The 15038-nt window shown below is 41.7% G+C and overlaps 1 protein-coding gene across 1 annotated transcript in view; it reads left to right on the top strand.

The window, feature by feature from the left end:
- SLC9A6 (solute carrier family 9 member A6) overlaps positions 1–15038 on the top strand; it is a 72107-nt gene that overhangs the window by 11380 nt on the left and 45689 nt on the right. The window contains exons 2-3 of the mRNA XM_089672225.1: positions 7264–7463; positions 9809–9886. Coding sequence (XP_089528351.1) covers positions 7264–7463; positions 9809–9886 — 278 coding nt within the window. The remainder of the gene's footprint in view (positions 1–7263; positions 7464–9808; positions 9887–15038) is intronic.

Here is a 15038-nt window from a genome sequence, read left to right on the forward strand (position 1 = left end):
TTATAAGCGTTTGGTATTTGAAACACTGATAAAATCTACTCCTGAATGCAAGTTTGGTGTGTTAAAAAAAAAATGACTAAACTCAGCTGCCTGTAAACGACTGTAAACGACACAGTGTACATGGACACATAGGAAAACATTAGGGAGAGTTCAGGGGCTGCTGAAAAAAATGCAGAAAAGCTCCTAAACGTGAGTTTATCAGCTGCAGTGTATATGGAGTCTAAAAGTGTTCTTCTCTTATTAGCTCCCTTGTGGCCTGGTAATCATTCAAAAGTCAGTTTAAACCGAGCACTTGTTTTGACATGCAGTTTATGCCTTGTTTTTATCATCATGTGATCAGTTTGAATTTACAAGGCTTGTAGGGTTCCATGTACAGCGGACGATTGGAAAACACTTCTGAACGATGAAAACTGACTGCTGGAAAACATAGGTTAAAAAACATCTGTTTAGCTGCTTTTGCATACCGCGTTTATACGTGTTTATGAGCGTTTGCGTTTAGAAGCATTTTTTAAGATAACCTCAGGAGACCTTCCAAAATGTCCAGAATGCACTGAAAAATAATAATAAACAGACATTTTGAGAGGAATAGAGAGCAGAAGCAGAGAGAGCAGTATGTGTTGAGATTACCTGGTTGTATTCACTATGGATCCCATCATGAGCATAATGCAGCACGTTCTACCATTTTTTCCTTCACGCAAAACCTGGAACTGACTGCGCTGGTGTACCGGGTCCATTTAAATACAGGCAGTCCCCGGGTTACGTACAAGATAGGGACTGTAGGTTTGTTCATAAGTCGAATTTGTTCATAAGTTGAATCAGGCACTTTTATAAGCACTAACTACTAACCAAACGACAGGATATTAGATTACGTTTTTGTAATAAGGTTACAGAAAGCAGTAAAACCTCAAGAGGCTCTAAACTGGTGTTTTGCATAAGAACTGCAGCTTGGACACATGTTTGCCTTAACATATTTAACTTTTATGTGCATGTAAATGTTTAAACATCAAATTCAACATTCAAATATTATACTGTAAACTCTTGTACAGTGTAGAGTACAACTTTAAACTATCTTGGCTAAACTACACTGTACTGTAATGTACTGTATGAGAGAACTCTGCTCTCCTTTACACAGCACACGCTGCCCCCTCCCCCCTGCACAGACGGAGGATCACTTCAGTGAGCAGCCTGACAGCCTCTCCTTTCCTCTCCCCGGAGGTGCAGACAGACAGTCTTAAATCACTTTGGAGATAGTGGGCAGACACTGCTAGCCCCACAAGTAACGAGCAATGGATGTCTCTGTCTCTTATGTCTCTCTGATGTCTCTTATCAGCTAGTCTCTTATCAGCTTGCTGCACAAGAATGCTGACAGCTTGACTTCCGGTCCCGAGGGAAGTGTACGTAAGTATGAGTATTACGTAAGCCGAATGTACTTAACTCGGGGACTGCCTGTACATGGAAAATGCTTTCTGATGTTGAAAAAAGGCTCTGGACAGCATTTGGATATGGAACAGTTAAAAAACGCTTCTAAACACAAACGCTTATAAAAGCGGTTAGCCACGTTTTCAAGCGTTTGGCATTTGAAACGCTGCTAAAATCTACTCCTGAACACAGGTTTGGTGCATTAAAAAAACTGACTGTAAACTCATCTGCCTGTAAACGACTATTTGTACATGGACACATAGGAAAACATTAGGGAGAGTTCAGGGGCTGCTGAAAAAAATGCAGAATAGCTCCTAAATGTGAGTTTATCAGCTGCAGTGTACATGGAGCCTAACAGGTTTGCTTTCGTTGAATCTGTTAGGACTTGTTCACATATTCTGCATGCTAAACACTCCATTTTAGCTCCTGGATAGCTGTCAGTTTTCGGTTGCAGTGAGGGACATCGCACTGTTTACTTTTTGTTTTTACTTTATTTGAAGTGCACAAATTAACACTTTGTTCATGTCTCCAAACATCAGAGCGGTACGTTGAGCTGCAGTGCAGTGACCTACATGTGCTGTAGGTAAAGCGCTATGTGTTCTCTTTATACCGCAGCTCAACGCACTGCAACCGCCAGGCTGAATAGCAGGGTAAATGGAGGACGTAGAATAAAATATTCGATGTGTCCTAGTGGTGATTACCATTTTAACGAGTGTGGAAGAGCAGCAGTTATCGCATGTGTGAATGAGCTGTAAATGTTTTACCAGTATGTATTTGTGGGCTATGATTTCTGTACAGAAAGTCTTTAGAAATCAGGAAATTCCTAAAAGGAACAGTGGTTAGTCTGCATGATTACCATAAATCACATGAAATGAAATCCAACTCGTGTGATGCAGCTAAACAAAATTAGAATCCCGTCTGCAGCAAATCTCCCAACTAATAAAGTGCCATAATCTTTAGCCATACAAAACTAGTTTTAAAGGTTCTCAAATCAGAACTGTCAGTATCACTTCACAGCAACCAATAAAATTAAATGTTCATGTCCGGAGCAGGTTGGAATCCGGTGAATACAGTCCTCATTTTAGATAATGTAATAAGTGGGGAACCATTTTGTAATTCTAAAATCCTGTGTGTATAAACAACTTTATCCTGTTGTGTGCAGTCCCATGGCACTTAGAGGGGAACTACACTGCAGCTGGACACCACAAAACAAAATTACTATTTAATTCATTTTTAAAATTCAGAGCAAACTCGCTCATCCATGCACGTCTTCATTCTTTATTTTGTTGAGAAATCACTTTGAAAAACACCCCCTAGCATTTCTGGCCATGGCCATGTTGCGGAAGGGCAGGTGATTCATGTAGCATTTACCTTCTGGAATTCATCTGCCCTTGGCTCAGGCATGCAGGTGTGCTTAGCTGAGAGAATCCCTCCTACCCTCCTAAAGTCTCATGGGATGTATTATGTAATTCACTTAGGCAGGGGACCAAGAAGTAACTGAATAAACATAAAAAAAATAGTTTTAAAACACAAAAATATTATGCTGTGCTGTGCCTTCCACTTTGGGAATGCACCTACAATGTGAATTTCAGACCCCTCCATGATTTATAAGTGGGAGAACTTGCAAAATCTCAGGGTGTTCAAATACTTCTTCTGTTCCTCACTGTAAATTAATAAATGTCTAAACGCGGTACCGCGTTTACATTAATTTTTGCAGCGTGTAGTTTTTTTTTGCTGCCAGCTGAAAAACATTTCAGTCTGCATGAGGCCTTACACAAAATTCTACTAGTGAATGGCCAACTTTAGGCTTTAATAGGTTTGGGTTTGGGGTTGGGGTTATTGGTCTTTCTTCAGTACCAGATCTTTAAAAACTTCCCATCTGGCGCATGTACATAAAACGCCCGGTCAGGAGCAGTGCCGAAGCGGATTGCCATTTATAAACGGCGCCTGCATTCACTGCCTGTGTGTGCTCCCTGGGAACCAATCGCTGTACGGGACCTCTGTGTGCCATCCCGATTCATGTGATCCCTGATTTGCCAATCAGTGATCACATGAATAGTAGTAAACAAGATGTCACTTCTGACATCATTGCTTACTACTAGTGAAATCTGTGAATGATCACAGAGGTCACATGGTACAAGGCTATTCACAACAGCCTTGTACCATGTGACAAGCTGTAACCAATCACAGCTCACAGTATTTCTCAATGGCTGCAAGAATGCAGCCAGAGAGAAGGAGAAATTATTGATTTTACAGCCTTTATGGGTGTAAAAGCAATCCGTGTAAAAGAAGAAAAAGAAATCTTCATCACCCCCCACAAGTAGTACAGTATCACTATGGTTACACTGTACTGCTAGGGTGACGGTATGTTAAAAAATAAATAATATAAAAAAAAAAAAATAAAAGTGTAAAAAAAACTTATAATTTTTGGTTATAAACTAATTTGGGTTATTTTTTTTTCTACTAAAAAGATAGGTGAATACATTTTGGCCAAGATTTATGAAGAAAGGATTATTTCTTTGCAAAATTATATAAGAAAAACACTTTTTTTTCTCTCAAAATGTTTAGTCTTTTTCATTTATATAGCAAAAAAATAAAAATCCCAGTGTTGAATAAATACCACCAAACTAAAGTTCTCTGTCTGAAAACAAAATGCTAAAAAATTCATATGTGTACAGTGTTGCATGACTGCGCAATTGTCATTCAAAGTGTGATAGCACTGAAAGCTGAAAATTGGCCTGGACAGGAAGGGGGTGAAAGTGTCCGGACTTGAAGTGGTTAAAGCTCAGCTCTAAAAGTATCACAATGTTCAGGAGTTCCTCGGTTCATGTTTTGCTACAACTATGAAATCTGTTTTACTATTGTACTTACGTTATTGAAGTCTACATTGGTGACCATGAGAGGGTTTGGCGTGATCATAGTGGATCTAGCAAACTAAATATAAATGATCTTGTTAGGTTTTTAAAACTGTAATTTTATTTTCTCTTTCTGGTTTGAATCTTTAGTATTTTTGTCTGTAGATAGTGTTGTCTTGATCTATCATCAGGCAGCCAGCAAAGCAAAGTCCTATTTTCCATGGCTGTACCTGGTGACAGCTAGTTTCACTGTCAGTTCTCTAATGCTGGAACTGTGTTGTCTTTGTGGAAGTTGTTTTTCCACTTTCTCCCATCTGTGGTGTTACTTTGTACATAAATGCAGTTATTTTTTCCATCTGACTTTATGTGGTGTGAAAATTGCTCATAGCTTCAATATCACCACTCTCTGTAGTTCGCCATTATAATAAAGTAGAACTATAGGCAATTTTTTTTTTTTTATTTTGGATAGAGTAAATGGAGGATTATAACTTGGGGAGATTTTCAATTACTTTCTGTCCCATAACCAAATATCCCTTGGGGACCCCTAGGTCACCAGAACTAGCTTTACCATTGGAAGATTTCCCCTCCATTACTTTTCAGGAGGAAACCCAAAATTTTTTTTTCGCTTTTCATTTTCAACAGGACTTTGTAAACAGGATAAATAGAATGGATGAATCTCTAGTGGGTGCACAGATGATGATGATAGAAACTGACAGGTGTTCAAATCTTCTCTACTCCATCCAAAATTAAAAAAAAAAAGTTTTGCCTTTTAGTTATACTTTCATACAGAGGGAAACCCAAAACTACACTGCAGCGGATTAATATTGTACAGACGTAACCCATCATTCATGCACTTTGTCTGCACTGGACAGAACCTTGGCTCAGGAGTTTGAGTATTATAAACCCTGTGCTAGCCTCATATGAGACGTATAATAGAAGTCTGTGTCTTAGTGCAGCTGACACACAGTAAATCCGTAGCTGCACTGCCCTGCACCCGCAGATCAGTGTGAAAGCATCTGAATAGCTGTTAAGCCTTTTATAGGTGCCAGTATGCCCAATGCAAAAGCTCAGTATATATTATGTTTTTTTACACTGACCTATTTTTCCTCTTCCAGCTTCTGCTGGCATCACTCTCCAGGCTGCTAGAAAGGTCCCAGGCAAAGGCACTTGGTATCATTCCACCTGGGACAGGAGCCAGAGCCAGAGAAGACGCATCGGCTTATGTGGCGCCTCCTCTACCAAAAGCCACCTGCTTCCTCCGCTGTTGGCTCTGGCTCGATGAACTCTGATGCTCAGGGATGGCAAGTTGGCAAGCCCAGATCGCGTTCAATGGGTTGCCGACCACAGGCATGTGCTTCCCTGGTTTATCGAGGGCCACTTCAGAGGACTCTGAGGGCCACAGGTTGAGCACCCCTGTAATATGGAGACAGAAACTTTGTAATGCATATTAATATTACAGCATCTCCATTGAGATAAAACACTGTACTACACACTGTAATGGAGAACTATGGAAAGTGGTGACTATAAGCTATGAGCAATTTTCACACACCACATAAAGAAACTTCCTAGATGATTTACATTGGTGTCGCCATGAGCTTTTATCAACTGTTTTGTTCTCTGCATTTTGCTACATTTTGCAGTATTGGCAAAGTACATTAATGCAAAAAAGTGCACGCCTTTCAATATTCTCTGTTCCTATCAAATTGTGTGTTGAGTTGCTGTTTTTTCGGTACATTGCACATCTGGTAAGCAAAGACCTGAGCCCACAGCCAAACGGTAAACCACAGCAGAGCCTTTACATTGTAATCTGCCCATGCACTCGTAATGGTGCTTGTGTAGGACAGTGGAGATGCTTCAATATCCAAAAACATTGCAAGATTGTTGTTTCTTTTAGCCTTGGTTCACATATATGCAAATGCTGATGTGATTTGAACCGCTCAGATTCGCATGACAGGTGAAATGAAATATTTTTCTGCAAAGCCCATTCACATACATGGGGGCCAGCCACAGTGTGATTAATGGTTTTTGGTTTTTTTTAAAGGGTCTTGTGCGTTTTTTTTCAGTGTGGTGTGGGTGCGATTTCCAGCCTGATACACTTTAAGAATTTGCATTGAAATCGCACCTGCACTGCATGAACAAAGTCACACCACTCCACCAGCCATCAAACCATCAAAATCATACTGCATCCCAGCCCACATATATATATATATATATATATATATATATATATATATATATATAGCCAGGCTTTTACAAATTAGTCATACTTTATCCTATAGTGAGCACAACACCGTTTACAAGGGTTTCGTAGCAGTCCGTCTACTGTGTAAATGCAGAAGTTGCTCAACTGCGAATGACCTTTTAGGAGCCCATGCCGTTTAGATATACATGTCTGGCTTTTTATCTGATGCTGCATGGTTGATGAATGGGATTGTCCCTCTGACATTCAAGTGGGTATGGTTCTACCACCAGCTTGGGATGCCAGTTGATGCCATTTGCCATACTTGGATATGGCCTCAGTGAAATTGATGCTTGCACCGATCCACCATTGCAGTTTTATATGAAGGTAAATAAATGCACCAGTGGTCCCTACAATGTCTGTATGTTGTTGTCATTGTTGAGTGCTACAAAATGTAACCCCTGTCACCAAGACCACAATAACTTTAGTGCTGAAGAGGAGGATCAGCCAATCTGAAATCAATTGTTTCTTCATATCTGAAAAGTCACATCTGAGAATGCCCAAGTTTTGGTCATTGTGGCCAGCACTAGTTGCAATGTTTGTGGGGAAAAAGCAACGGTCTCGGCTCATCTCACTCTCTATTTTTATCCGTCCATCCCAGCAAGTCTATTACTATAGTATTGTGATAACATTTGTGTTTAGATTTTTAAGTGAAACCAGTAGCCACTATGCTCAAGTCTTTTTTTTCTTTCTATGGTGATGCAATTAGAAAGTATGCTGGATGAATTTATCAAACCTCTTGATTTCCAGGCCTCATTGTTGGAGTGGTGCTGCGATATGGTGTCCATGTTCCTAGTGATGTCAATAATGTAACTATGAGCTGTGAGCAGCAAATGAGCCCAGCCACACTAGTAGTGAACGTGAGTGGCAAGTTCTACGAGTACACCCTGAAAGGGGAGATCAGCGCTCAGGAGCTGAACAATGTCCAGGACAATGAAATGCTGCGGAAGGTGAGACTAAATGGATGGTGGGTACATTATCATTTTCCTTGTCCTGTGTGGACATATTAGTGAGCCTCCTGTAGCACACACTTCTCATGTAAAAACTGGTTAATCACTATTCTGAAGCATTAATATCAAACTACATTTTATGTAGTAGGTCAGTTGTTCTAATCCTCATTTTACAAGCTTGTATTCCTGTTTGATTAGATTCATAGGCTCCACAGACAGGATCTGTCTAGCTGTAACCTGTTTAGAGATGTCTGATTTTGTCCAGAAAAGTAACCTAGTTACATATTTTACATGTTAATGTTCAGCTATAGATATATACACTGCTCAAAAAAAATTAAAGGAACACTTCAGAGAATAGCAACAAGTCAATTAAACTCCTGGGATATTGTTCTGGTCAGGTAAGTAGCAGAGGGGGTTGATAATCCGCTTCAGCTGCTTCGGTATTAATGAATTAACAACAGGTGCACTAGATGGGCAACAATGAGATAACCCCCAAAACAGGAATGGTTTTACAGGTGGAGGCCACTGACATTAGTTTCCCTACTCATCTTTTTTGACTGTTTTTCACTAGTTTTGCATTTGGCAAGGGTTAGTGTCACTACTGGTAGCATAAGGTGATACCTCAATCCTACAGAGGTTGCACAGGCAGTTCAACTCCTCCAGGATGGCACATCAATACCCGCCATTGCCAGAAGGTTTACTGTGGCTCCCAGCACAATCTCAAGAACATGGAGGAGATTCCAGGAGACAGACAATTACTCTAGGAGAGCTGGACAGGGCTGTATAAGGTCATTAACCCATCAGCAGGACCGTTATCTGCTCCTTTGTGCAAGGAGAAACAGGATGAGCACTGCCAGAGCCATACAAAATAACCTATAGCAGGCCACTGGTGTGAATGCCTCTGATAAATATAATAATAAAGCTTACCTGTAGGCAAAATAAATACTCCCTAAACGTGCACTTTTTAGGAGATTTTCCAGCGAGCAGCAGTCGGTGATGTCACCGACGAATGCGCTCTGAAGGAACGGCATACCTATGCCATTCCTTCAGGGCTCTGTGCTGTGCCAGGGGCTCCCGCACACATGCACAGGAGTGACATAATTGCATCTCGGCCAATCAAATGGCCGAAGCCTGTGAACCCTGAAGAAGACCGGGTGAGGAATCCCGATCAGCGGTGACAGGGCACCGCTAGAGAGATCCATTCTAAAGGTAAATCTGACATAATGTGATGGTGTGTAGTGCATACTAGCACATTATGGCTTAAACCTGCAGGGGGGACCCTTTTTTCCTCTCAGGATAGCTGCCTGGTCGTACCTCCATGTAGGCAGGCAGTTGCCTGAGAGAAGGAAGATCAATGAACTACCAGAGTGTTCACTAGCACCCTCGTAGTTCATTGAGAAGCCTTCAGCTGCAATGACCAAAGGTACTTGTAGTCTATACATTCACAGGGAACTGTAAATGTATAATTCGGCCTTGTGGGGGAGGAGCACTGCATGGCCACACTGTTTTTAAATTGTGGCAGCAGGTGTGGGGAGAAGATATTCTCCGCACACGCTGTCACAGGAAGGATGGGGGAGACAGGGCGAGTGCTGAACATGTTACATCTTAAATCTAGGTGTAACATGTTCAGAAAGGTGAACCTAAGGCCTGTACACAATAAGAAAAGTTTTGTATGAGGAACAATCGCCCAATTATCTGATCATTCGTATAGTGCTGAAGCCTTTTTTGACAAAAAAAACTGAGGGTGCAAGCTACAAAATGTTTTTGTGCGTGAAAACAGTCAAGTTTTCATTTAATGTGTATAGTAATCGTACAGAAATATCGAATAGAAAAAATGCATAGGCAAACCCTATACTTCCTCTTCTAATATGCCCGCACGTAGCTACGTTTGAGGTGGAGATAGTGACCTCACTCACCCGACTCGCCACCTCAGTCAATCAGGGGAAGCCATAAATGAATTGATAAAATACAGAGCTTCTCCTGAATGGCTGGGAAGCATTCCGGCCTACTCAGTTTTTTTTGCAACAGCAGATTGGAAGTTACCCGAACTACTGTGGAACAGCAGCCACATACTGTATGTAGCTAATGTTAGTACGGTGTGATACATCACACACAGCAGACGCATCCCTTAATAATGGATATACGTAGTTCACTTGGGCCAGCTAAAGTGTCAGGAAACATAGAATTCAACTATAAATGGAAATGAAAGAAGTTTCAGAAATCACTACAATTACTATAGTGACATGTGTAAACAGCATGGTGTCAGTGTCAAGATATTAGTTTAAAATATGTAATTTATTTTGGTAAGGTGAAGGATTGAGCATTTTTTTTTTTTTTCTTTACAGGTTACATTTGATCCTGAAGTTTTTTTCAACATTCTTCTTCCGCCAATCATATTTTATGCAGGATATAGCCTAAAGCGGGTAAAGTATAATTTTTCCCAGTCATTAAAGTGTATCTAAACCCAAAAAACTAAATTTCAATATCTTGCCATTTTTACCAGTCTTTAGATGTGGTGGTTGCATTAATTTTCTTTCAAGCCTTTTATCTTTATTTTCAGCTGGTAATTCTGACAGTAACACACTTCTGTCTTAAGGTGACAATGTCCACTCACTGTACTGTATTTATGAAGGAGAAGCATTGTTACTCTAAGTTGCACTTTTCATTTGAACTACAGACACTTCCCTCTCTCCTCATATTCATTTCATAGAACAGTGTTGCTTTGTAGTTCACAGAAGATGGTTGAGAAATGTATTATTTATTTCAGGTACTTATATAGCGCCATCAATTTATGCAGCTCTTTACATACATATATTGTACATTCACATTAGTCCCTAACCCTCAAGGGGTGTACAATCTAAAGTCCCTAACTCACATTCATACATATACATACTAGGGCCAATTTAGACAGGAGCCAATTAACCTACCAGCATGTCTTTGGAGTATGGGAGGAAACCCGAGTACCCGGAGGAATCCCACGCAGGCACAGGGAGAACATGCAAACTCCAGGCAGGTGGTGCCGGGGTTGGGATTCAAACCAGCGACCCTAGTACTGCCAGGCGGAAGTGCTAACCATTTAGCCACTGTGCTGCCTGTATGGCATTTCAGGTCTGTCCATAGACAGTTATCAATACTGTAGATTTATAGCAGGATCAACATCCTAATGACCGGTAAGCTACAATTAATCTTTTACATTTTAAATTACACTGCCAGTACCCCAATTTTAAAGAACAGACTTTAGACTGGTACTTGTGCATACTTTTACAAGCCACCTTTAGCATTCTGGGTGCCCCACTTCCCAAGGTGCTATAAGGAGGGAATATCTACTCTTCCTGGTAGCGTGGAGGTCTGTCCATTTTCTTAAACTGGACAACACTGCAATGCGTGGCCTGTAGGAAGATATGGGAGGCATTCAACATTACCTGGAAATGAACATGTATTTGGGGTGCTAACCTCTGGGTAGGCAAAACTCAAGCCTTGATTGTAGTTGTGGAACATGTTAAAGCGGTAGCAAACTGCATCCAAGAAAACAAAACAAAAAAAACCCTGCAAGGTAAAGGCATAATGTGCTAGTATGCATTGCATACTAGCACATTATAAAGGGCTTACCTTGAAACAAAGCCCTCCAGCCATGGCTCCCCGGGGATTCCATTTACACTCTTCCTTCCAGGATTGCGAACTCTGGCCAGCTGACTGGCCCAAGCTGCGATGACATCACTCCTGTGCATGCACGTGGGAGTCCCGGGCCACGGCACAATGCTCTGAAGGAACGGCACGGGTATGCGGTTCCCATTTAAAATGGGCTAATATCTCCTAAACTGTGCACATTTAGGAGATATTAATTTTACCTACAGCTAAGCTTTATTATAAGCTTACCTTTAGATAAAATTATTAAAAGTATAGTTTACTACCACTTTAAGTAGTATTGGGGTATTGACAGGTTTTACTTAGGAATTTGCTATGTAGGGGATTCTTGGTCAGTTGGTTTCTGTGTAGGAGAGCCAGAGCCACAGCTCTGCTGTTGCATTTCAAGTCAGGTTGCACCTGGGGTCCTCTTCATCCTATTTTTTCTTCTGGCAGAGGGTGCCAAGGTAACATCTTGCATGTCATGGTAGTCAAGGGGTTAAAACAAGCTCATGGCTGCCTTAGCAGCCATGGGCTTGTTTTCTTTTTTATACAGTATTTTCTGGACTTTAGGTAAAAATGATCTGGGCAGAGAGATCTGTCTGAGTCAGGGACTCCGCACTTGGTGTTGCAGGTAAAAATCTGATACTACTACCCTGGGTCTTGTTAAAACGTGCGAGCTATGGAAGTGTCTCCTGTGAATAACTATGGATAGGGGTCCTAGCAGGTGATTTTGAATTTTTTTGAGAATGTAGGGCATGTTATCTTTCCTTTTTTCCTATACTAGATCTGTTGATAATTACACTTAATTTGTATACCTCTGAACTTGCTATAGTTGGATAGAGCTGCTTAGCCCTTTACCCACAATTTATTTGTACTTCCACTTAAGAGACGCTGCAGTCGGTTTTTTGAAAATAAAATCATCAGCTACAAAAACCTGTAGCTGCTGACTTTTAATAATCAGACACTGACCTATACCAGGATCCAGCGATGTGCTCACCCGAGGGGACCAAAACTTCCCCTTTTGGGTGTTGCTCTGCTTTAAGTGTTACTTCAGAACTGCGAAGAAACAATAACATCCATTTCACTCTTCTGTGCCTTATTTCAATTGGAAATGCTTAGTATGTCAGAAAGCATATAGTTGGGAAAAGCTGGCCATACACTGTGACTGATTGTACACTCCTTGCACAATCTCCTTTAGATTTCCCAAAACTATGTAATAGACCAGCCCTTGAAACTTCCACTCACCCGCTCGCATTGGGCAAGTGGAAATAAGGTGGGGCGAGCAGCGCCAGGACTCGGGGTGTGTGGGAGGGGTGGCGGTGGAGGCAGTGACAAGCAGCAATCTCCTGTGCTGCTTTCAGTGAAGCAGCTGGAAGCCGCAGGAGAGAGAGGAGGAGAATCAGCTTCCATATGCTTCATTGAAAGCCATACAGGAGATTGGTCCTTGTAACTGCCCCCCGATCATCCCCGAATGTTCCATTTCTTTCTGCCCCCCTGCTGTGTGCTTCTCAGTGCCCAGTCCCTCCCCCCATCCTCCGCACCAATAGAAGGAGAGGGGAGAGAAGCTGGATCTGCTCTGCCTCCCCAAGTGGAAATTGAACACCGAGCAGCCGACGGCTCTGATGCATCTGACTGAGCATGTGAGTCCGACCTCTCTTCCTTCCACCCACTACTCTCTCCCTTCCTCCCTCCCACCCACCCCTTCTTTCCTTCCTCCCTCCCACCCACCCCTTCTTTCCTTCCTCCCTTTCACCCCTTCCTTCCTCCCTCCCACCACTTTTTTCCTTCCTTCCTTTCTCCCTTTCACCCTTTCCTTCCTCCCTCCCACCCCTTCCTTCCCTTTCTCCCTTTCACCCCTCCCTTTCTCCCTTTCTCCCTTTCACCCTTCCCTCCCTTTCACCCCTCCTTCCCTTTCTCCCCTCCCTCCCTTTCTCCCTTTCACCCCTCCCTCACTTTCTCCCTTTCACCCCTCCCTCACTTTCTCCCTTTCACCCCTCCCTCCCTTACTTCCCTTCCTTCATTCTGCATAAAGCATTTAACAGTGCCATTTCATGAGATAATTTACAAGTGCTTGTTTAGGGGCAGAATTAAGGTAGGGGTTGGGTGGGGTAACTAGTGTTGAGTAACTCTTAAGTCCTGGCTAGTAGCTCAGGACTTGGAAGTTTTGAGCCCTGTAATTGACCATGACGCCTAAACAACCTATTAAATGTGTATCAAATCAGGCATGCCCTTTCACTATATAGATGATGGTATATCTAAAAAAAAAAAACAAAAATCAGATTGTATAGTGTATATAGGCACCTCAACAGTGGAAAAAGGACAGCACACTCAAAACTCTGTGCAGAACTCGAGTCCCAAGGAGTGCATTGTAAACTTTAATAACAGTAGAGGCTGTGCAGTGAGGACTTTCTACTCTGCAGTTAGGATTGAATAAAGGAATCTAATAGGACTACCTTTGTGTTACAGCACACAGGGGACTGAAAATAATATATACAATTATTTAATTTTATATGATGAGAAAACGAATGTGGATAAAAACTTGCTAATACTAATTTCTAATTTTAAAATCAAATGGTGATGCTGTCCCTTGTACATTTTAAGCTACAGTCAGGTCCATAAATATTGGGACATCAACACAATTCTAACATTTTTGGCTCTATACACCACCACAATGGATTTGAAATGAAACGAACAAGATGTGCTTTAACTGCAGACTGTCAGTTTTAATTAGAGGGTATTTACATCCAAATCAGGTGAACGGTGTAGGAAGTACAACAGTTTGCATATGTGCCTCCCACTTATTAAGGAACCAAAAGTAATGGGACAGAATAATAATCATAAATCAAACTTTCACTTTTTAATACTTGGTTGCAAATCCTTTGCAGTCAATTACAGCCTGAAGTCTGGAACGCATAGACATCACGAGACGCTGGGTTTCATCCCTGGTGATGCTCTGCCAGGCCTCTACTGCAACTGTCTTCAGTTCCTGCTTGTTCTTGGGGCATTTTCCCTTCAGTTTTGTCTTCAGCAAGTGAAATGAATGCTCAATCAGATTCAGGTCAGGTGATTGACTTGGCCATTGCATAATATTCCACTTCTTTCCCTTAAAAAACTCTTTGGTGGCTTTTGCAGTATGCTTTGGGTCATTGTCCATCTGCACTGTGAAGCGGCGTCCAATGAGTTCTGAAGCATTTGGCTGAATATGAGCAGATAATATTGCCCGAAACACTTCAGAATTCATCCTGCTGCTTTTGTCAGCAGTCACATCATCAATAAATACAAGAGAACCAGTTCCATTGGCAGCCATACATGCCCACGCCATGACACTACCACCACCATGCTTCACTGATCAGGTGGTATGCTTAGGATCATGAGCAGTTCCTTTCCTTCTCCATACTCTTCTCTTCCCATCACTCTGGTACAAGTTGATCTTAGTCTCATCTGTCCATAGGATGTTGTTCCAGAACTTTGAAGGCTTTTTTAGATGTCGTTTGGCAAACTCTAATCTGGCCTTCCTGTTTTTGAGGCTCACCAATGGTTTACATCTTGTGGTGAACCTTCTGTATTCACTCTGGTGAAGTCTTCTCTTGATTATTGACTTTGACACACATACACCTACCTCCTGGAGAGTGTTCTTGATCTGGCCAACTGTTGTGAAGGGTGTTTCCTTCACCAGGGAAAGAATTCTTCGGTCATCCACCACAGTTGTTTTCCGTGGTCTTCCGGGTCTTTTGGTGTTGCTGAGCTCACCGATGCGTTCCTTCTTTTTAAGAATGTTCCAAACAGTTGTTTTGGCCACGCCTAATGTTTTTGCTATCTCTCTGATGGGTTTGTTTTGTTTTTTCAGCCTAATGATGGCTTGCTTCACTGATAGTGACAGCTCTTTGGATCTCATCTTGAGAGTTGACAGCAACAGATTCCAAATGCAAATAGCACACTTGAAATGAA

This window comes from Staurois parvus, unplaced genomic scaffold (assembly GCF_062004578.1).
Source record: "Staurois parvus isolate SC_StPar_1 unplaced genomic scaffold, SC_StPar_1.0 ptg000123l, whole genome shotgun sequence".
In the NCBI taxonomy this organism is placed as follows: Eukaryota; Metazoa; Chordata; class Amphibia; order Anura; family Ranidae; genus Staurois; species Staurois parvus.